The 20,208-nt window shown below is 41.4% G+C and overlaps 1 protein-coding gene across 1 annotated transcript in view; it reads right to left on the reverse strand.

Annotated features, from left to right (window-relative positions):
- Positions 1-3,397: 3,397 nt before the first annotated feature.
- The window catches only part of LOC106552693 (opsin-5-like), a 30,028-nt gene continuing 13,217 nt past the window's right edge, over positions 3,398-20,208 (reverse strand). Inside the window, exons 4-5 of the mRNA XM_014071034.2 lie at positions 8,359-8,687; positions 3,398-3,985 (exon numbers count right to left, since the gene is read on the reverse strand). Coding sequence (XP_013926509.2) covers positions 3,398-3,985; positions 8,359-8,687 — 917 coding nt within the window. The remainder of the gene's footprint in view (positions 3,986-8,358; positions 8,688-20,208) is intronic.

Raw genomic sequence — 20,208 nt, forward strand, 5'->3', positions numbered from 1 at the left:
AACCAAATTGGATGCAGATAATACCATGATCAGAAGTGTTGGTCTCTGCTCTACTGTCAAAATAGCGATTATATTTTTTAAAAAGTAGAAACTAGATGTTGGATGTAACAGCTGACCAAAATCAGCAGCTCCATGTTTCTAGCTCAACTCCTATCTGTCTCAGAATGGCTTAGTAATTGAAAATATGTGATGAAATCAAATTGCCTGGCCATCCGTCTCTCTAAACAGAGGCCAGTAAATGAATGGGTTCATTAGGCTACATTTCAACTTTCAGATTATTGGATGTTGGAGGAAAACAGATGAAGAGACTCAGGTCTTCTGACCCTCAGAAAACATGTTGTATATACCCTATTCTACTTTTTGCCCATAATTTTAATCTCTGTCTCTCTTCCACCATGCCCTTTTGTCCATTCTGGCCAATTGTAAAGGCTGCTCTATTCTCATCTCCTTTTTTATGACAATAATCAACCTTTGCTGTTACTGAAGATCTGTTTCTGAGGCTGGGAAGACCACTTAGATAGCAACCGCACTTAGACTTATACACCGCTTCCAGACGAGGTATTCAGCCGGTTCGGACTGGTTAGCCCGAACTGGTAGCGCAAATCATGGGTGGGCATGCCCACCCGCCCCAGCTCTATGCCATCCTATTTGGACATGTTTTTGAGGCTGGGCACATATGTAGAAGGCGTGCAAGTGAGCAAAGTGCATGTGTGGAAGGCCGGGTGGAAGTGGCTTCATAGTGCTGAAGTGGTTTACAGAGTCAGTATATTTCTCCCAACAATCTGGGTTCTCATTTTAACAACCTTGGAAGGATGGAAGGCTGAATCAACCTTGAGCTCGTAGGATCGAACTCCAGACAGTTGGGAAGAGTCAGCCTGCAATATTGCATTATAATTTCTGTGCCACCACGGCTCTTCACCATGATGATGATGCTATCCAGTTGGCAAAATTGAGTGACCTTCCTAGTCTAATATTTTAAACGAAAGGAAATGGGTTATAAAAATTAATTAAATCTCAACTATGAAATGAGTAACAATTAACTTAATTTTCATTACTGGGCATTAGATCATTCAGACATAATACATGTGCCTCTTTTCCACTATCCAAAGGGACATTCATTTCTTAAGCTTTCCCTTAATTCCTACAAATGCATGAATGGTTCAGAATTTCATTCATCCCCATTGTTCTTTCTTGTAGAAAATAACTACTGTTCATGTCCCAATGTTGTTACGTATACCCGCCAAGTTTCTGTATTCTATATTTTATGAGGAGAATCATTAAAGATGTTAAAAGATTGCTGTTTTTTTAAAAAAAATACAGCAATCTCCTTATTTAAGATATACTTTAAAAAAAATAAAGGAAATTTTGTCCTTCCTTGTTTTAATGGCATATTTTTAAAATATGCCATTAAATATGTTGATTCTGTTGTACCTTTTAGAAAGTGGAGGTTGAGAAATAGGAGGGAATTAACCAGACACAACAACATTGCCGATGTCCTATTTGCTCCTATTTTGGTTTTCTTTGAGCAACATTGCATAATAGCTGTCACCAAAAAGGCTCTAGTGAGTTTAAGCTATTTATTACAGAGTCCTGCTATTTCATTGGCACTTAGCTTTCTTAATATGTGCCAACCTGAAGGGAATGGGATTGTCCTTTTTAGACGGAGAGAAATACTATATATATATTTTTTAAAAAATAATCTTCACATCTAGTCCCTCCCTTCTAAGGACATCCCTCCCTTTCCTTGTTGTTACGGTGATGACCAAATGCCTTGGGAGCTCATTATAAAACCCAGACTTTATCTTTATAGCCCAACCATAGAGAATGCTGTGTCCTTGGAGGCCATTATTTTCAATGCCGTGTTTTGGGCATGAAATGACCATTGGTCAAAATTCTTCACTATGTTTTGAGTAGTTGTTCTTTTCTCAGCCGGTGATGGATTTAAATCAGAAGTAGTACTATTGAATGCTTACTTGCTTGAAGAACTGCAGTTTTTTTAGGATGTTCCCTCAACTTAAGCCTCTTGTGTGAGGTAGAAAGATGTCATTTTTTTACCCCTCAGGTAAAATTGTGGAAACAGTAACTTTTCATGATTGAGTCCCACAACTGATGTTAAGGCTGTAGAGGACAGGGTGGAACATCTGTTGTAATAGCACCTTAGATTTCTTAGCTTTCTACCATGTAATACTTTATGAGAAATCAATGTTCTTTATCATTAATAAACTGTCGTAATCATCCTTAAAGGCGGGATAAATAGGAAAAACAAAATGTGGGAAATTAGATGAGTAATATCTGAGTCAACACACTGGATTGGTTCTGTGCTGGCATGAATTGATCTTTAAAAATATGATGGGCCTGAGGGAAATCTAGCTAAGATATTACAGCAAACATCAGCACTGTGACTGTAGGAGCCATAGAATCCACTGGAATAACAGATGTAAAACGTATCCAAGTTATTATGTAATTTTGTCAGCACATCTGATAAGCAAGTGATCCTACGTCTCTGAGCTCTTATCAATCTAATTTGATTGAATTATTATTTTTTTCAATTAATTATTCCTACTTTCAGCATCATCTGCGTGGATTGACTGAAAGTGAGCTATGCAAATAACTCACAGTGCAGTACAGATTGAACAGGTAAGAAACCTGCATGTGATACTCTGATGTCATAAATGCCAGAAGGATCTTTAGATCCTGTTTGGTTTGGAGGCTTGGCATTGTTGATTTTTCCCCTCTTATAGATGCAAAATTGCCGATACAAAATTACATCTATTTAAAAAAATGTATAATTTGCAAAGAACATTTTGGGAACAATGGTATGTAAGGATAAAAGGTGATTTTTTAGGTAGATAAAAAAAAAACCCCTTTCCCAGCTTTACCATGTTAACTGGGCATGATGAAAATGATAAATCAAATATCTGGATAGCTTTAGGTAGTGGAAGGTGGACCTGGATAGAAAGGACCAACCCCTGCCTTTGAACCAGGGGTGAAATGCTACCGGTTTGGATCGGTTCACCCAAACTGGTAGTAAAAAAAATGCTACCGGTTTGGGCGAACCGATAGTTCCAATGATCAGCTGTGCAACAATCAGCTGTGCTGCATGATTAGAAACCGTGTGGCACAGCTGATTGTTGCACAGCTGATTGTCCAGTAGCATTTTTTTACTACCGGTTTGGGTCAGCCAGTAGCTCCGACGATCCGCTGTGTGACAATCAGCTGTGCCGTGCGATTGTGCAGCACAGCTGATTGTCACACAGCTGATCATCGGAATGACCAGTTCACTTGAACTGGTAGCGCTGATGATCAGTTGTGTTGGTGGCCATATGTGTGCGAAGCAAACCGGTAGCAGCCTTCAGAGCATTTCACCCCTGTTTTGAACCCTTTCCTCTTACCATGCTTACATGAGATCTCTCACAATGTTTGAAGGCAGAACATCTCCAGCCACATTCATAGTCCCTATTCCAGTCTTTTTCTTGGTCATGAGCACCATGACTTGCACAGTTCGCTTGAAACTTGGCCGGCAAGCTCTTCCATCTCTCAGAATTGCAAGAGGGTTAGTCTTGGAGGCTGTGTCAGATTTCTGGGTGAGCCTATAGCACCGGGGATAATTGCTGAAGCATTCAAAGGTGTCAGAACAGTTCCTACAGGATCCACGGTGGTCAGTGAAAGCAGTAGAGAATCTCATGGAAGCCCGGCCATCTGGCGTGTGGAAGGATCGGAGGGTGATGACCCTGGACCGGCCACAACAGCAGACTGCACACACTGCCTGGAAGAAGGAGAGGTCTTTAGAAAGGAACTTCTGGAAGTTGGGCTTGAAGAGCAGATACACCAGAGGGTTGTAGGTGGCCGAGGACTTGGCGAAGACAGCAGCCAGGGCAAAGGCCAGGATTGGCACTTTGCTGGCATCGCCAAATGCTGCCCACATAGCAACAATGGCATAGGGGGTCCAAGCAGCCAGAAATCCAATGCACACAGAAACACTGAGCTGGAAAAGAGAGGGAAGAACCAAGAGGAAAATCGTAATATGCTCCACATTTTGCTTCATTTTAAGATTACTGTATGTAAGGAGATTCCTACATTGCAATAAGATAGGGTGCGGCTTGATTGGTTTGGGTTAATGTAATACATAAACTCAGCCAATTATAATTTATTCAGGAAATCATGGTTAAGCAAGCAATCATGGTTAAGCAAGCATTTGTGACTCAAGTCTATAACTCAACCATCCATAACTTACCCATTCTTCATTTTGATTAAGCTTATACAGTAGAATCTAGCGGAACATTGAGCTTTGTGGCAGGCCAGTGCAGAAGTCTTACAATCTCTACTGAATATTTTAGGGTCAGAGTTACTACAAATAGGCATTAGTTTTAAATGACTGTAATTCTCAGGACTTCCTGAAACAATATAGAGCAGTGATAGTCAACCTCGTCCCTATCGCCCACTTGTGGGCATTCCAGCTTTCATGGTGGGCGGTAGGAGTTTTGTCTGATACTGAAACACTTTCCTTTTTTAATTTAATTGACTTCCCTACTTTATAAATCACCATTACAGTGGAACTGGTGGGCGATTAGAAACTTTTACTACTAACAGAGATACAAAAGGTTGACTACCCCTGATATAGAGTGTGGTTATGCACTGAGAGTACTGAGATGTTCCTTAAAAATAGACAATTTTCCTAAATGTCTCTGTTTCCTGGGCTTCTTAGAACAAAAAGGTGACTTCACCATCAAGTATGTTGTACATCCAACCACATTAATCTGCTTGAATCAATTCCAAACAATAGGGAAGCATTCTAGTATCCACACAGTCTTTTCTGTGATAAAAAATGGAAGGTTATCAACTTCAGACCATTCCTTCCTTCCTTCTTTCCTTCCTCCCTCCCTCCCTTCTCCTCTCCTTCCTTCCTTCCTCCTTCCTTCCTTCCCCTTCCTTCCTTCTCCTCTTCCTTCCTTCCTTCCCTCTTCCTTATTTCCTCCTTCCTTCTTTCCTTCCTCCCTCCCTCCCTCACTTCTCCCCTTCCTTCCTTCCCCCTTCTTTCCTTCCTTCCTTTCATCCCCTTCTTTCCTTCCCCCTTCCTTCTTTCCTTCCCCCCTTTCAATTTTCTTTCCTTCCCCCTTTCAATTTTCTTTCCTTCCTCCCTCTCTCCCTCTCTCCCTCCCTCCTTCCTTCCCTTGTTCAGCATGGTAATGTCTATATGGGCATTACCTTTGCAGGTAATGTACTGAATGTGAAAACATTAGCTTCTTGCATTTCCTGTGCATGAAATTTTGCTTTGTTTCTTTAAAAGAAAAGGTAAAATCTCCCTGGAATCAAAACCGACTTCTGGGGATTACATGGAGAGATCCATATTTTCTGGGCAACAGTAGAGAAGTGATTGCTATTGCCTCCTTCCAATGTTTCCAGTTGCTTCTCCTATAGAAGCAGGACTGCATTAGAGCTAAGCAATGTGCTGCAACTGAATAGCATCATCATAGCATCATTCTGTACTCAAGAGATCTAGCTGCCGGAAGATAAATAAGTATCTATCGCACTTCTGGAGAGAAACTATCTACCGCAGCTCAAAATAATATGCTGCTGGCGTGTATATTTAATTAGCCTGTAATTAATGAGTTAATTAATTCAACTGGTGAATTGGTTAGTGCATTCAACCAGATGATAAACAAGGCCTGGAGTTTCTCTTCTCTTTAGATAAGCAGGTTGTGATATGCTGCTGACATACTGCTTGCCGATCAAGAGGGTAAGGTGTGTACACATTTAAATTAAGTTGTCAAATCATGACAGGCAGCCGTGCAACATGAATGAGCAAATCATCCTGATGTAATAGAACTCTCTCTCTCTCATTTTATCTTTGCCTGCTGCTGTGCCTGATTCATCACGCCACCTCTGTCTTCCAATGGCATTTTTGTGGGGGAAGCATTTTTTTTTTAAAAAAAGTTCCCCAAATTGAAGATTCTTCATATGAGGATTCCCAGGGATTCTGGAAGAATAAACCATTGGCAAGAAAGGGTGGTGGGTGCATTTAGACTAGCAGCAGGGATGTCACTGAAAGTAGATACCCCAGCTGTGCGACTTACAATAGCTTTCTAAGCAGATTGACGCCCTCTTGAGCAGTGAAACATCTTCAAGGAAAAAAACAGAAAATCCAGTTGCCTCTTGAAAAAGCACCTTTGGGGGAACCATGACCTGGATGACTGAGAATCTCCATAGACTTTTGTCATGGATGTTAAGAAAATCACTGCAGTCGTTAAGCAAATCCGACTTTCCCTATTGATTGTGCTTGCCAGAAGCCAGTTGGGAAGATTGCAAATGGTGATCACCTGAGTTCAGAAGGATGGAACCATCATAAATACCATATTTTTGGACTATAAGATGCACCGGTGTATAAGACGCACCAAGATTTTGAAGAGGTAAGTAAGAAAAAAAAGCCAAAAACGTCCCAGTTTTTGCGAAAAACGGCCCATTTTTCGCCCGTTTTTAGCAAAAATGGGTTGTGGGGTTTCAGGAGGCCAAAAAATGGCTGTATTCAGTGTATAATACACACCAACACTTCCACGCTCTTTTAAGGGGTGGAAAGGTGTGTCTTATACCCCACAAAATACAATACATTATGTGATTGTGGGAATGCTACGATGGTTGGAAGTCCCTTTTTTCAGGGCTGTTGTAACTTCGAATGGCTGCTAAAGGAATGGTTGTAAGTAGAGGCTTGCCTGTAAAAGAGTTTGTTTCCTTTTGGTCAGAATGTTTTGTGACTCTAAGCTCTGTGGTTTATAAAACATGGTTTAGGATTTAAATATGCTATGGGAACTCAGCCAATTATTGCTTAGATTATGTTTGAGGAAAACATGATTTATAGGTAAAGGTAAAGGTTCCACCACACATAGGTGTTTCGGCTCTAGGGGGAGGTGCTCATCTCCGTTTCAAAGCCGAAGAGCCAGCGCTATCCGAAGACGTCTCCATGGTCATGTAACTGGCATGACTAAATGGCGAAGGCACACGGAACGCTGTTACCTTCCCACCAAAGGTGGTCTCTATTTTTCTACTTGCATTTTATGTGCTTTCGAACTGCTAGATGGGCAGAAGCTGGGACAAGTAAGGGAAGCTCACTCCGATACACAGCGTTAGGGATTCGAACCGCTGAACTGCCAACCTTCTGATTGACAAGCTCAGTGTCTTAGCTACTGAGCCACCACATCCCTCACACATCTTGAACCCTGCATAACAAATCCATAACAACCCAAAGCTGAAAAAAGGGGTAAGCAAACCCAGATATTTGTTGCAAAGGGAAATGATGTTGTATGCATCAGGACATCATTTTTGCAAATGATGTGAATTACAGTATGTATTTTGTATCTGTTACAGATGCATACTTTTTGAAGATACAGATCACAGTATTTTTCGGAGTATAAGACGCTCAGAAGTATAAGATACACCTAGCTTTTGGAGAGGAAATCAAAGGGAAAAAATCTGCCTCTGCCTCCCAGCATTTTGCCTCCTTGCAACAAACAGTAAACAGTACAGATGATATCCACTGTTTGTGGTGTTACATTTCAGACTATACTTGTACATATGCTGTTAAAACTGATGTGGGTTTCTGGAAGTATAGTTATTCTCTGCTATTTAAAAGAAGATACAATAGCATTGGGCTTCTTCAGATCAGGCATTTATTTTAAAAAGCTTCTTCATTTTGTTAAGTTGTCTAGAACAATAATAAAGCAGTCTTTAAAAACAAGTCTAATAATTTGAACATTCTCTAGGCATTTATAGTTATTGACTTACCTCTTTGCAGCAAGCAGCAAACAGCCTGATTAGCACAAGAAAAAAAATCTGCCTCTGCCTCCCAGCAATTTGCCTTGTGGAGCAAACAGCAAGTTTCAACTTCAATGATCGGACCTCCCGATCATCAGCTGTTTCAGGGTGCAGGGATTGCCATAACCTATTACCGCCTCTCCAAGCCTCATTTTCCCCGATTGCTGCCAGGAGGTAAATCGCTGGGAGACAGAGGCCAAAGGGTGGGGGGCCGGTGGGTGGGTGGGGCTACATTCAGTGTATAAGACGCATCCAAATTTTTACCCTCTTTATACTCTGGAAAAAAAAATGCTATAGCTTTGGAAGCCCAGAGCCCGAGTTGGAATGGAGAGATTGGCTTTCCATCTTAACACAATTCATTCTCCCATTTGATGCTTATATAACATCCTTCAGTTGGTGGTTTTTGTCAGTAAATTGAAGTACTATTTGGGACTATTTCCCTTCTTGCAGGAAAACATCCCAGAATACAAAACCTAAAATTAAGAGATTTTCTAAAGAAACTGCTTCCATATGGGCATCAGAAACCTATCCACATCATGCTTCAATCCTTACCTTGACAATTAGACTATGAACACTGTTAGGTTTGCTCTGGGGTGACATGTGCTGTTTCACTGCTCTTCTGGACACTTTCACTGTCCAAAGGATGAGTGAGTAGGAGATGATTATCAGGATGCATGGAATGATGTAACAGAAGACAAAGAGGGCCATGATGTAGAATTTGGCTTCTCTGGTTGAGGCTTTCCATTTGATGCAGCAAGCAGTCCCATAGGGTTCTGGCCCATAACTGCCCCAGTCAGCCAGAGGAGCCGCTGCGAAGATGAATGCATAAATCCAGACACAGGCTAGCAAGACCCCAGCATATGGCGGAGAAAATTTATTGCCTAAAGAAAGAAAGGGAAGGAGACGGATCAGAGCTTTTCCCAATAAGGCAATCTGTTTATTCGTTTAAAGGATTCTTTGCCTGAAATGGAAACAAGAAAACAGACAGGGCAGCATAATCAAAGCTAACAGTTTAAAACAGGGCCAGAGGGCCAGATCCGGCCCGCAGGGTGCTTAGATCTGGCCCGTGGAGTCGCCCTGGAAACAGTGAAGGACTGGCCCGCAGTGCCTCTGCCACCCAAAATGGAGCTTGGGAGGGCTGTGTATGGCCCTCCTGAACTTTGTTTTCACTGGCAGAGGGTTGCAGGAGGCTATCACAGCAGAAAACAGAGCTTGCGAGGAAGCACTCCCAAGCTCCATTGTTGCTGGCAGAGGGTTGCAGGAGGCCATCACAGCCAAAACAGAGCTCGGGAGCCTGTTTTCGCTGGCAGAGCACTCGGACCTCCAGAGCAGTGGTGAAATTCAATTTTTTTTTACTACTGGTTCTGTGGGCTTGGTGGGCGTGGCAGGGAAGGATACTGCAAAATCTCCATTCCCACCCCCTTCCTAGGGGAAGGATATTGCAAAATCTCAATTCCTACTCCACTCCAGGCGAGGGTTAATGCAAAATCCCCATGTCCTCCTGATCAGCTGGGACTCATGACGCAGAGAATAAATGGGGGCAGGGCCAGTCAGAGGTGATATTTACCAAGTCTCCAAACTACACAAATTTTCTGCTACCGGTTCTCCAGAACCTGTCAGAACCTGCTGAATTTCACCCGTGCTCCAAAGGCACTTCCAACACAAGTGATGTCAAGCAGGTCACATCCACCCTGGCCATGCCCCCATGCCATCCCAAAGTCAAAGACAAACTCTGATGCGGCCCTCAATGAAATTGAGTTTGACACCCCTGGTCTAAAATATAAATGGAAATACATTGATTTTTACTTTTTAGCTCAGTGAGAATCTGAGGAAGTCAATTTTTCAACAGTGCTGTCTGAAATGTCTTGGGATGGAAGCACCGATAGTCCACTATACTTACGACAGTTGTAAAATAGTTTTACAATGTTTTTTCTTGGTGGTTGTTAAATGAACATGATGTCATAAAGCAAATGTGACTGTTGTAAAGTGGATGCAATGGTTAAGTGAACCAATGGGTGCGCTTTTGCCAAACATTGGAAGTACCGTTTTTTTCGCAGAGCCACCATAAAACACAGTCATGTGACTGTGGGACTTTGCATGGTTGTAAATGCAGGTGTTGCCAAGCACCTGAAGTTTGGTCACATGACCATGGAGGGGCCCATCGGAACATTGAATCTGGGTCGTCATAAGTCCCTTTTTTTCAGGACAGTGGTAAATGTCTGGTTCTAAGCTGAAGACTATTTATACAAGGTCTTCTAATAGAAATAATATGGGAATCTATCTTCTGTCAGCAGTGATGATGCAATCAACATTTTGCCCATTTTCTGTGCATGTCACTTGGATGAGACAATCACAGCTACTTCATTGATTTTGGGAACCTGACCGAGGCTTCCCAAGAGCATGAAGAAACTCGTCTTGATTAAAAAAAAAAACCCTCTTTTATTAATTTACTGTGAATTCTGCTCATTCACATCTAGCAAAGTCTTTCAAGGGAGGATTTACAGTCACAGACCTTATCTGGCTTGGAGAGCTGACAGGCCAATATCTGCAGAACGTGGCAAGGAATCTCAGAGAGTCACAAACCAATTAGCGAACTAATTGTCTCCTGCAAACTCCATTCCCCTTTCGCTCCTCTTTTATTTCCTCTGGGAGGGGCCATTGATCTTCCATCTGTGGCCTTACTCCCAAATCGACTTCTGTTCTTTAGTTGTTCCCTTCGGCGGACAACTCTGCGCATGCGCACACTGGGAACAGGCTCCAGCTATTTGTCTGCCTCACTGATGTCTGACTCTGAAGGCAGCTGATAACTGGCATACGGCTCTGGCCCCCTCTCTGCCTCTGACACTGAGCCCTCATCAGAGCTTTCCCCAGATTCCAGGGCTGGCCCATGTTCCTCCCCAACCTCCTCACCGTCTGACTCTGCTGCCAGTTCCACTCACAATCCACAACACCATTTCTTAGTGATACCCTTGTCATAAACTATTTATTTCTATACTAATTCTGTCTGGAAATATCAGAGAGAAAACCTGGATCTAGTTGTAAATACAGCTTATGTTTTATCTCTAAGCTATATCCCTAAAGAGGAAACAAAGCCATTTTTAGTTAGGCACACCATGGAGGTTGTTTTTATGGAGTGAATGTTATAAGAGAAGGCCATTGCTGTCTTCTACAGATACCAAAGAAAAATGAGTCGTAGAAGTTGTAAAAAGAACAATGCAACAAGATAGATCGCTAAAGCTAAAAATGGGGAAACTGTTAAAAACAGATCCAGGTCTTACACATATGATATGCAGGTGAATTACTGAGGTCACAAAACAAAGCCGACCCCATATTTATTTAAGGTGTACTATGAAGCTTTTTTGCACTTTGTAAGAATTGTGATGAAAATTCACACATGAGTCATTCAAAATTGATTTTTTTTCTAGTCCTTCCCCTTCCCATTGCTGATTCATAAAATAACATCTATTGTTATATCATGGATATGTATTATCCAGGGACAAAACCAGGTTTTACATAAAAGTTCCTCCTTCAATATAGTTGGGAAATTTACTGTCCAAGCCCCTGGTGGTATGTCCTGATTATACTCAATTAAATGATTAAATGATAGTAGGTCAATATGTGGCAGCTTCCTATAGTAGCTCCCCATTATATGTTTTAAACAAGGCACCATAAAATTCATTTTGTTTCTTCTTGTTTTGGATCCAGAACCATCAAAAGAAAATCAACAGTGAATTAAAACTTAAAATTAGACCCTTTCTCTGTTGTTTATCTTTTGAGTTAATTCTTAAAGCTGAATTGTTTTATTCCTACAAAAACAACTTCCTAAATTCTATGCATGTTTACTGAGAAGAGAATCCTATTGAGTTCAGTGAAACAGTAACAGGTTTCAATCCAGTCCAGTCCAGTCCAATCCAATCCAATCCAATCCAATCTAATCTGTGAACCGGAGGTAAAGGTTAGTATCATTCTTAAGGATCTTGTACTCTGTGAGATTGGTAGTTTGCTGTCTATAAAACTGGAATGGGAAACTACTATCTGTAAACATGCAACAAATCCTACTCACCCTCAAACTGAAGATGTTGCTGAAGATGTTACCTAGATCTGCACGCAAAACAATCAAGTAAACTCAAAGTAAGCCAAAATCTCACCCCTCAATATTTCTCCTGCCTAAGCAGGCTACATGGAATGACTATAAAAAGGGAACAGAGTGTGTGAAGCATTTGCATTTGATAATTTGTACATCACTATCAAAGCTGACATCAGCCAGCGCATAGAAAAACTCAAAAGAAGTAGTTCAAGATTGGACGATGTGGAGAGACCTGGCCCATAGAATCACCAAGAGTGGGACACGGCTGAATGGATAACATTAATTGTTCATGTAGTTCTGGATTTGGAAAGTATGTTTATAATTTGGAATACATGAGAGATTGGGGGAAACTGTCTAGTGAAAGGGAATCAACCCTTTGATCACAGAGCAACAGTCATGTGATTGGAATATCACAATGCGTGGGGGGGGGGCAGGCTTAGATTGCAAGTGTGTGAGTGTTGTTTTTACATTTTTGACCCCCATCCCTGAAGGGGAGGATTGTTGTTGCCTTATCTTATTAGCCGCTATTTCAGCCTTTACAATCACAACCAGTATCATTATTTAGAGTAACTATGATTATTCTCAGTTTTTGTTTCCCAGATAATTTGATCTCAGGGAACAAGTAATATACCAACCACCAAGGGAAAAGATTCAGTCTTTTGGTTCTGAGATTTACATAGTGCCTGAATGACCTTTTTTTTTTTTTTTCAAAGAACTGCTGGAGATTATTTTTAAAAACATTATTTGCATGCACAGTTGTCCCTCTGCTTTCTTGCAAAAAGCTGTAGCAACTACTCTGACGAATGGCCTTTAAACACAAAATTGCATATTTGTGTGGACATGTCAAGCTGCACTGGCCAGTATTTTCAGAAGGTCTTTTGACACATTATTTGTAATGTCAGGTTTGATCAAAAGATTTGGATTTGAGGACTGTATTCTTTTTGTATAATAAAAGTAACTTCTGTTTACTTCAAGGTGAGTGATTTTGTAGACACCTAGTGCCTGCTTTATAAAGCCAAGCATATATCATATCAATGCCTAATACAATAGAATGTTAGCATTATTCATTATGTCCTGTTTTAGACTTGCTAGCCAGAAATAAAGAAGTTGTTTGGAATCAATTTGGGATAAGCAGCATAGGTGTTATTCAGCCGGTTCTGACCAGTTCTAAAGAACCTAGCAGAAAGTAGTAGTTCAGAGTACTTGCTGAACAGAGTAGTTCAGCAAATACTATCTCTGGATGGCCCCGCCCACATCTATTCGCTGTCTCCCAAGTGCCAGATGGGTCTTCTTTTGTTGCCCTGCCCAGGAGAACAGAGCTGGAAAGCAGATTAGTGGGGTGGGGAGGGAATGGAGATTTTGTAGTATCTTTCCCCTGCCATACCCACCAAGCCGCACCCAACAAACCATGCCACGCCTACCAAGCCATGTCCACAGAACCGGTAGTAAAAGATTTGTGAATCCCACCACTGATAAGCAGGTGGAACCATAGGTTGTATATCAGAAACACCAACGATTCTTAGACATCCTAACACCCACAATACAATATCCACAGCTATTTGCTATGATGCATCTGCTAGTCTTTGAATAGTGCAAGATTTGTGTTATGGACTAACTCCAGTTAAGCTACAACCATTTTGTCTATGGTGATTCTCAATCATCCAGTTGTCCCAAATATGCTTTTCAAAAGGCAACTGATGAGTGCTGAATCATAAACCACCAAATAAGGGATTAATTTAATTAGTCAAATACCGTTGCATTCTCAAAATAAGTACTTTCTTGTTAAATTTCTAGCATTCTCCTTCTTGACTTAATGGATACCTGGGTATCTTTAGCGTGGTATATTGGGGTTGTAACTATATTGAGGGCTACTTTTCACACTTGTAAAGCCTTAATTGAACCATCATATTGGAAAAAGGATATATAGTTTTCAGCAGCATTCCTCAATTTGGTGCTTTCCAGATGATTGATCTACAACTCCACCAGCGGTGGGTTCTGGCAGGCACTACTGCCGGTTCGCTTGTGTGGGCACTGTACGTGCGCACGCACTGCACGTGCCTGCGCAGTGCAATTAAAATTGTTCTGAGCATGCGCAGAAGTGAAAAACAACTGAAACAAGATGACGGTGCCTATGGTGCCACCCGGATAACCAGTTCGGGGGCGTGGCAGGCCTGGGTCACTGTCGGTTCTATGACCCAGGCCGCCAAACCACTACTAGATCGGCCGAACCAGTCCGAACGGGTAGGAACCCACCACTGAACTCCACCCATTGATTAAATGCCATTAAGTCAGTGTCAATTCTTAGTGATCATATAGATTCTCCCCAGAATGATTTGTCCCCAGGAGGGCCTTTTAGGTCTCTTAATGATACATTGATTGCTCTTGTAATTGAATCCATCCACATTGCTGCTAGTTTCTTTTTTCTTTTAACTTTTCCAAGAATTATGGATTTTTTAAGGAGATCTTTAGGTGATATATCCAAAATATTACAGATGGAGCTTCATCAATAGTACTTTCCAGGAGAATTCTGGCTTCATTTGTTCAATGATTCATTAGTTTGTTTTCCTGGCTATCCAGGATCAATGTCTTCTTCAGCACCAAAGTTCAACTCTGTCCTGTTTCTTCAAAGTCAGTAGTAGGCCTTGCATTCATGGAATGTCACAGAAAAATCTATTGCTGAATGATTCTATTTTTTTCTTGGTTCAGATCCATCATTCCAAGGCTTTCATTGAAATCCTACCAGTAGCTAGTCTGAGAGATATTTCTTGACTTTGCTGTTGATGATCGATTCTAAAAAGCAAAGCTATCCACCACCTCAATTGATGTCAGTTGATGTATCTATTGTCATTTCTTTAGGCTTCTTTACATTTAATCTTAGTTCTCCCCCAACCCCCACTATACTCTTTGATTTTCATTACTAGCCTTGAAGATTATCTACATTCTCAGCACTCAGACTGGTGTTATCAGCATAGCACAGATTATTGATGTTTCTTCCTCCAATTTTAAATCCGTGCTCATCTTCTTCAAATCCAGCTTTTCTGGTATATGTTTTGCATATAAATTGCATAAATAGGCAGGGAGTATGCAGACTTGCTGTTATTCCTTTGCCAGTTTGGAACAAGACTATTTCGCCTTGTTTCACAACTCCCTTAGTTATTTTCAGTGGTAGTTTGATACATCAGAAGAGTGCAAGATTAGAAGGGTGATCTATAGGCATGCTAGAAATTGGCCCCATGTTGGTTGTGCACAAACTAGGATTTTTTGCTGGTTACATAACATAACTTCTGGGAGGTTTGAGGAGCAAATATTTCCTTTCATTCCTTTGTATCATTTCCTTTTTAAGTACAAAATACTTATTATTCTACATTGTACAGTAACAATTACTCATTGTTCGACACTGTTTCTTTAAACAGGCAATAGATATAGATTGTATTATGGCAGGGATGGTTGGCGGTATCCCAAAACAATCCACTGCAGGTTGTAGCCATTCATTGAAGGTACAAAACAGCATTTTGTGGTGCAGCTGTTGATAACAATAAGATCACCAACACAGTCGCCAATGGCCGATGATGATTATGGCAGAAGAAGAAGAAGAAGAAGAAGAAGAAGAAGAAGAAGAAGAAGAAGAAGAAGAAGAAGAAGAAGAAGAAGAATTGACTATAATCTACCATGTTGATCAAGTGCACATTGCCAGATTGACTCATTGACTCTCACATATGTGTTTGTGTATGAGATAAAACTAGGGAGAATTAGCTCCACCATGATGTTGGTGCATTCAGTGGATATCAAAACTAGTGCCCGTAAGGTTATGTGCACAAACACTCTTTATATTAATAGCTCCTTTCTAGACTGCGTCATGGTGGCATGAAGAACTTAAACTAGAGAGGTTTCCCTTCATATGCATGGAAATGGTCAGGCAATTAGTCATCTCTCTCCCCCCCCTTCTCTCTCTCCCTCCCTCTCTCTTTCTCTCTCTCTCTCTGTCTTCTCTTCCTCCCTCCCTCTCGCTCCCCTCTCTCTCCCCTCTCTCTCCCTCCCCCTTCTCTCTTTCTCTCTCTCTCTCCATACTCCCCCCCCGCAAGCAATACTCTTTTTTGCTCATAATTAAGGAAAAGACTAGAGTATGGCAGAATTAATCAAGTATAAATCCCAGGCTGAAACAGTTGGAGGACAAGAAGCAAAAATAAATGTTCAAAGTAGTTGAGGAACGGATTGAAATCATGAAGCCATATCAGCCGCATCATTTAATTTTTTTCAGAAAAAAAGGTTATCATTTTCAGATTGAAAAACTACTCCTAGATTGTATTTGTAATTGGTAAATCTCTTTAAAAAAAACTGCAGAAGACAACTCTATTTAAAAATGTTGTGCTGGTTAATGACCACTATAAAGTAATTTATTTATATTTAAAAATGGAACACGTGACCCAAAAAAGCAGAGACTTTGTATTATATCCAAAATCAAACTCTATAAATTGAAATTTGTTTCCTAAGAATCGGTGTGTGCCAGATTCCTTTCTACCCTTTTCATCTCTTTCTTAAATCTTAAACCCTTTGATTCTTTAAAGACTTAAAACTCCAACCCTCCCTCCCTATTCACCGTTCAAGTCTTCAGACATACATAGGAATAACATTTCTTTGAAACTAAGCAATTTGAGATATGCTGACTTTACTCACTGCCTCATGGGGACGAGCTAATGTGCATTAGAGGAAAGATAAGCTATTGAGGCCACAAAATTATTTCATGGTACTTAGAAGACAAGCCAAAACTGCACAAGGGAGAGAGGCTGGTTGGTGGCTGATGGTTAATAGCTAAAATTAGTCTTCGGCTCTTTCCTCCATTTTTCCCAGTCAACTTTGTAATTTGGAAGAATGGGCCTTTAAGTACCGTCTTGACTGTGTAAATGAAGTTCCTCATGATAGATTCTCAAAAAGAAAGTAAGATGTATACTATTATAAATAGTGACATAATAGCAATATAGTATGTTTGCTATGCAAGCGTTTCTCTATTTTTAATTTATTTCACTAATTTTGGAGTTAGCTGTAAGAATTGGGCTTATTTGGCTACATTTGGTTTCACCTACTGCCCCTCTCTCCAATATTTCCTAAACCTTTGATACTGACTGGGCTAGATCATTTTTACTGTGGTTTGCGGAGGATTTTCCCAGTTGGCTCAGAATAAGAGAAAGGCTGGTCTACAATAATAAAAGGATGAGTGGTTGGAGAGAAGGAAAAAGAGGTGCTTGTGCTTGTACAGCATATTTATTTTAAAAACTGTGTGCCAACTTATAAGTTTTCTTTTTGATCTTATCAAATCAATCACCAGAAACCCCAAAGTACAGTTGACACAAATCAACGTCCTCAAGTCATATCGGAATCCCGATATGTGATTTTCTTGGCAAGGATTTGGAAGTGGTTCATCACTGACTTCTCCCTGGATGCTCTTTGCTGCTAGCTTAAAGTCTGATGTTTCTTGCTGACCTCCCACTAAGTAATAACCAGACCCAGCCATGTTAAGAATTGGAGTATTAAAGGGAAACAGAATAACAGCGTTGGAAGTTAATCCAACCCCCTCCTCAGGCAGGAGGTCCTATATCCGGGATGGCGAACAGGTGGCACGCAGAGTCATTTGTCAGGGCACGTGAGGCATTGCCCTGTCAGCTGGCCAACGTGCATGTGCGCTGGCCAGCTGACTTCAGCCTTTTTCTGAGGCCATTTTTCGCCCTCCCCATGCTTCAGAGTTTTTATAGGATCCTGGGGAGGGTGAAAACAGCCCCCAGCCCCCGAAGACCCCCCTGAGGCTTCAGAAGCTTCCCTGAAGCCTCCGGAGCACAAAAACCCAGCCCTATGGGCAAACCAGAAGTTTGGGAACAGACTTCCGGTTTGCTCATAGGGCCGGTTTTAGCCCTCCGGAGTCTTCAGTGGCCTTCCGTAGGCTTCCCCAAAAGCTCTGGAGGACAAAAAACAACCCTACAAGCAAACCACAAGTCACTTCCGGTTTGCTCGTAGGGCCGGCTTTAGCCCTCTGGTGCCTTCAGGGGCCTTCCGAAATCTTCCCTGAATGCTCCGGAGGGCAAAAAAGGACCCTATGAGCAGACCAGAAGTCGCTTCCGGTTTGTTCATAGGGCCGTTTTTCATCCTCTGAACCCTTCAAGGAAGCTGCTGGAAGGCCCCTGAAGGCTTTGGAGGGCTAAAACTGGCCCTACGAGCAACCGGAAGTCCATTCTTGAACTTCGGGTTTGTCCATAACGTTGGTTTTTTTGTGCTCTGGAGGCTTCAGGGAAGCTCCTGAAGCCTCTGGAGGGCCTCCGGGTGAGCGGTGGAGGCTGTTTTTGCCCTCCCCAGACTCCTATAAAGCCTCTGGAGCCTGGGCAGGGTGAAAAAAGCATGCAAAAAAATGGGGGGAGCGCTGGTCATGTACGCATGTGTGCATGCACGCTGGGGTCGCGCATTGCATTTTGGATGTGGCACGCCCACGCACAATCCCCCTGCGCTTTTGGCACGCAAGCCAAAAAAGGTTCGCCATCACTGTCCTGTACATTTATGGACAAATGGCTGTCCAATCTCTTCTTGAAAACATCCAGTGATAGAGAGCACCCACAACTTCTCAAGGCAAACTGTTCCACTTGTTAATTAGTCTCACTGTTAGGAAGTTTCTCCTTAGTTCTTGATTGCTTCTCTCCTTGGTTTGTTGTTGTTGTTGTTAGTTGCAAAGTCGTGGATTTTATTATAGATTTTAGTTGTTATTTATCATTTTATATTAGAATTTTTAATTGTATATATACTGAGTGTTTTTATTTGTTCTGGTCTAAGACTATAATAAATTGATTGAAAGTATATAGAACTATTTCTACTTTGTGATGATTTCTACAAAGACACATCATCTCTTCAGTTTAAACTCGGTCCACCGCACATATTCTGATTCAATCAGGTTTAAAATGTGTTACAAATGTATGCAAAATATATTGATGCACATTAATGAGAATAAATAAATCTGGTATCACACGTAGCATAGGATGGATGGCTGCCGACACACAGATTTGTCGACTAAAGTCTGATGCTGTTCATTCCAGTTTGGAAGAAATGTATTAGACATAATTCCCAGAGTTTGACTACAAATTAAGCCATTTTCCTCTATCTGGGATATATTTTTCTTTCAATCCATTTATTCCAAAGCTTATATACTGTATGTTGCTTAGTTTGTCTACCTAAAGAACGTGTGCATTAAATCTTGCCAAAGGAGTTCAGTACATTCTGAATCCCCCTCTTCCCTTTTAGTGATTGGTACACTTTCTGGTTGGTGAATAATGTGAAAAGATCTATACTGATGAAAGCTGCTACATGGGCCAATTTTTCCACTGAATTGCTATCCAGAGAAATTAGCACTGACTGACCTTTGCAAGGGAATTCTTTAAGTTTTTAGATTCCGTGATCCTCCCATCAAAACATTTTTTGGATATGAGCAATTTTGGATTTTTATGTCATCATCATAAATATGAAAAACTTTCTTTCAGTGATGTAACAAGTGATTGCATTTAGTCTGGATGCTGGAAAGAGACCAAAGATGACAGAAGAGGAGAAAAACTATAAGATACCCCAGGGATTGGCAGGGGAAAAAAATGTTGCCTCTTCTGTCAGATCCTTAAAACTTACAGGTTAAATGCAAAAAAGCCTGAAGTCTAATCTACATACTGTGTTGTGGCCTGGCAGGAGCCGGTGGAGCTGCAAACAGACTCCGACAGCAAGGGGCCCTATGAGTCAGTTCTGGAAGAGGTGGAGGAACCTGGTCAGGGTTCAGACTCCGAGCAGGGTTCAGAGAGACTGGCCACCAGGAGGTGCCTGAGGCATGGAGCAACAGTGAAAGCCAAAGGGAGTTGGTCCCAGACACCAGGCAAAGGCAGATAAGCGCAGAGAGCAACTACGCAGATACAGAAGATAATTGGACCCAGGTGGTTGTACTTAGGCTCCTCTCAAGAAAGTATATAAGGAGAGACTTTGGGAGGAGGCTGTTTGCAGGATTCAACTCATATACCAATGCTGGAGAAGCTCTCGTGTGTATTTCTTATCTTGGAAGTCTGGATTGCTGCCAAAGTCTTGTTGGTGTGTTTAATGTACTGTGAATAAATTGTCTAGCAGTAATCTTGTCTTGGAGTGCCTTGGCGTATGGAGGGGGGGGGCAGAATAATACTGTATGCAAATGAAAAGGGAAAATTGGAAGCTGCTGGTTTTCTTCTTTTTTTTATGCCAATTATTGCTATTTCAAAGGCTTGATGAATACTGTCTAATGGAAAAATATCCAAAGGAGATATTGCTATGAG

The sequence above is a fragment of the Thamnophis sirtalis genome, unplaced genomic scaffold, assembly GCF_051295495.1.
Source record: "Thamnophis sirtalis isolate CommonGarterSnake01/CBP01778 unplaced genomic scaffold, rThaSir2_p1.2 scaffold_7, whole genome shotgun sequence".
NCBI classification, from domain to species: domain Eukaryota; kingdom Metazoa; phylum Chordata; class Lepidosauria; order Squamata; family Natricidae; genus Thamnophis; species Thamnophis sirtalis.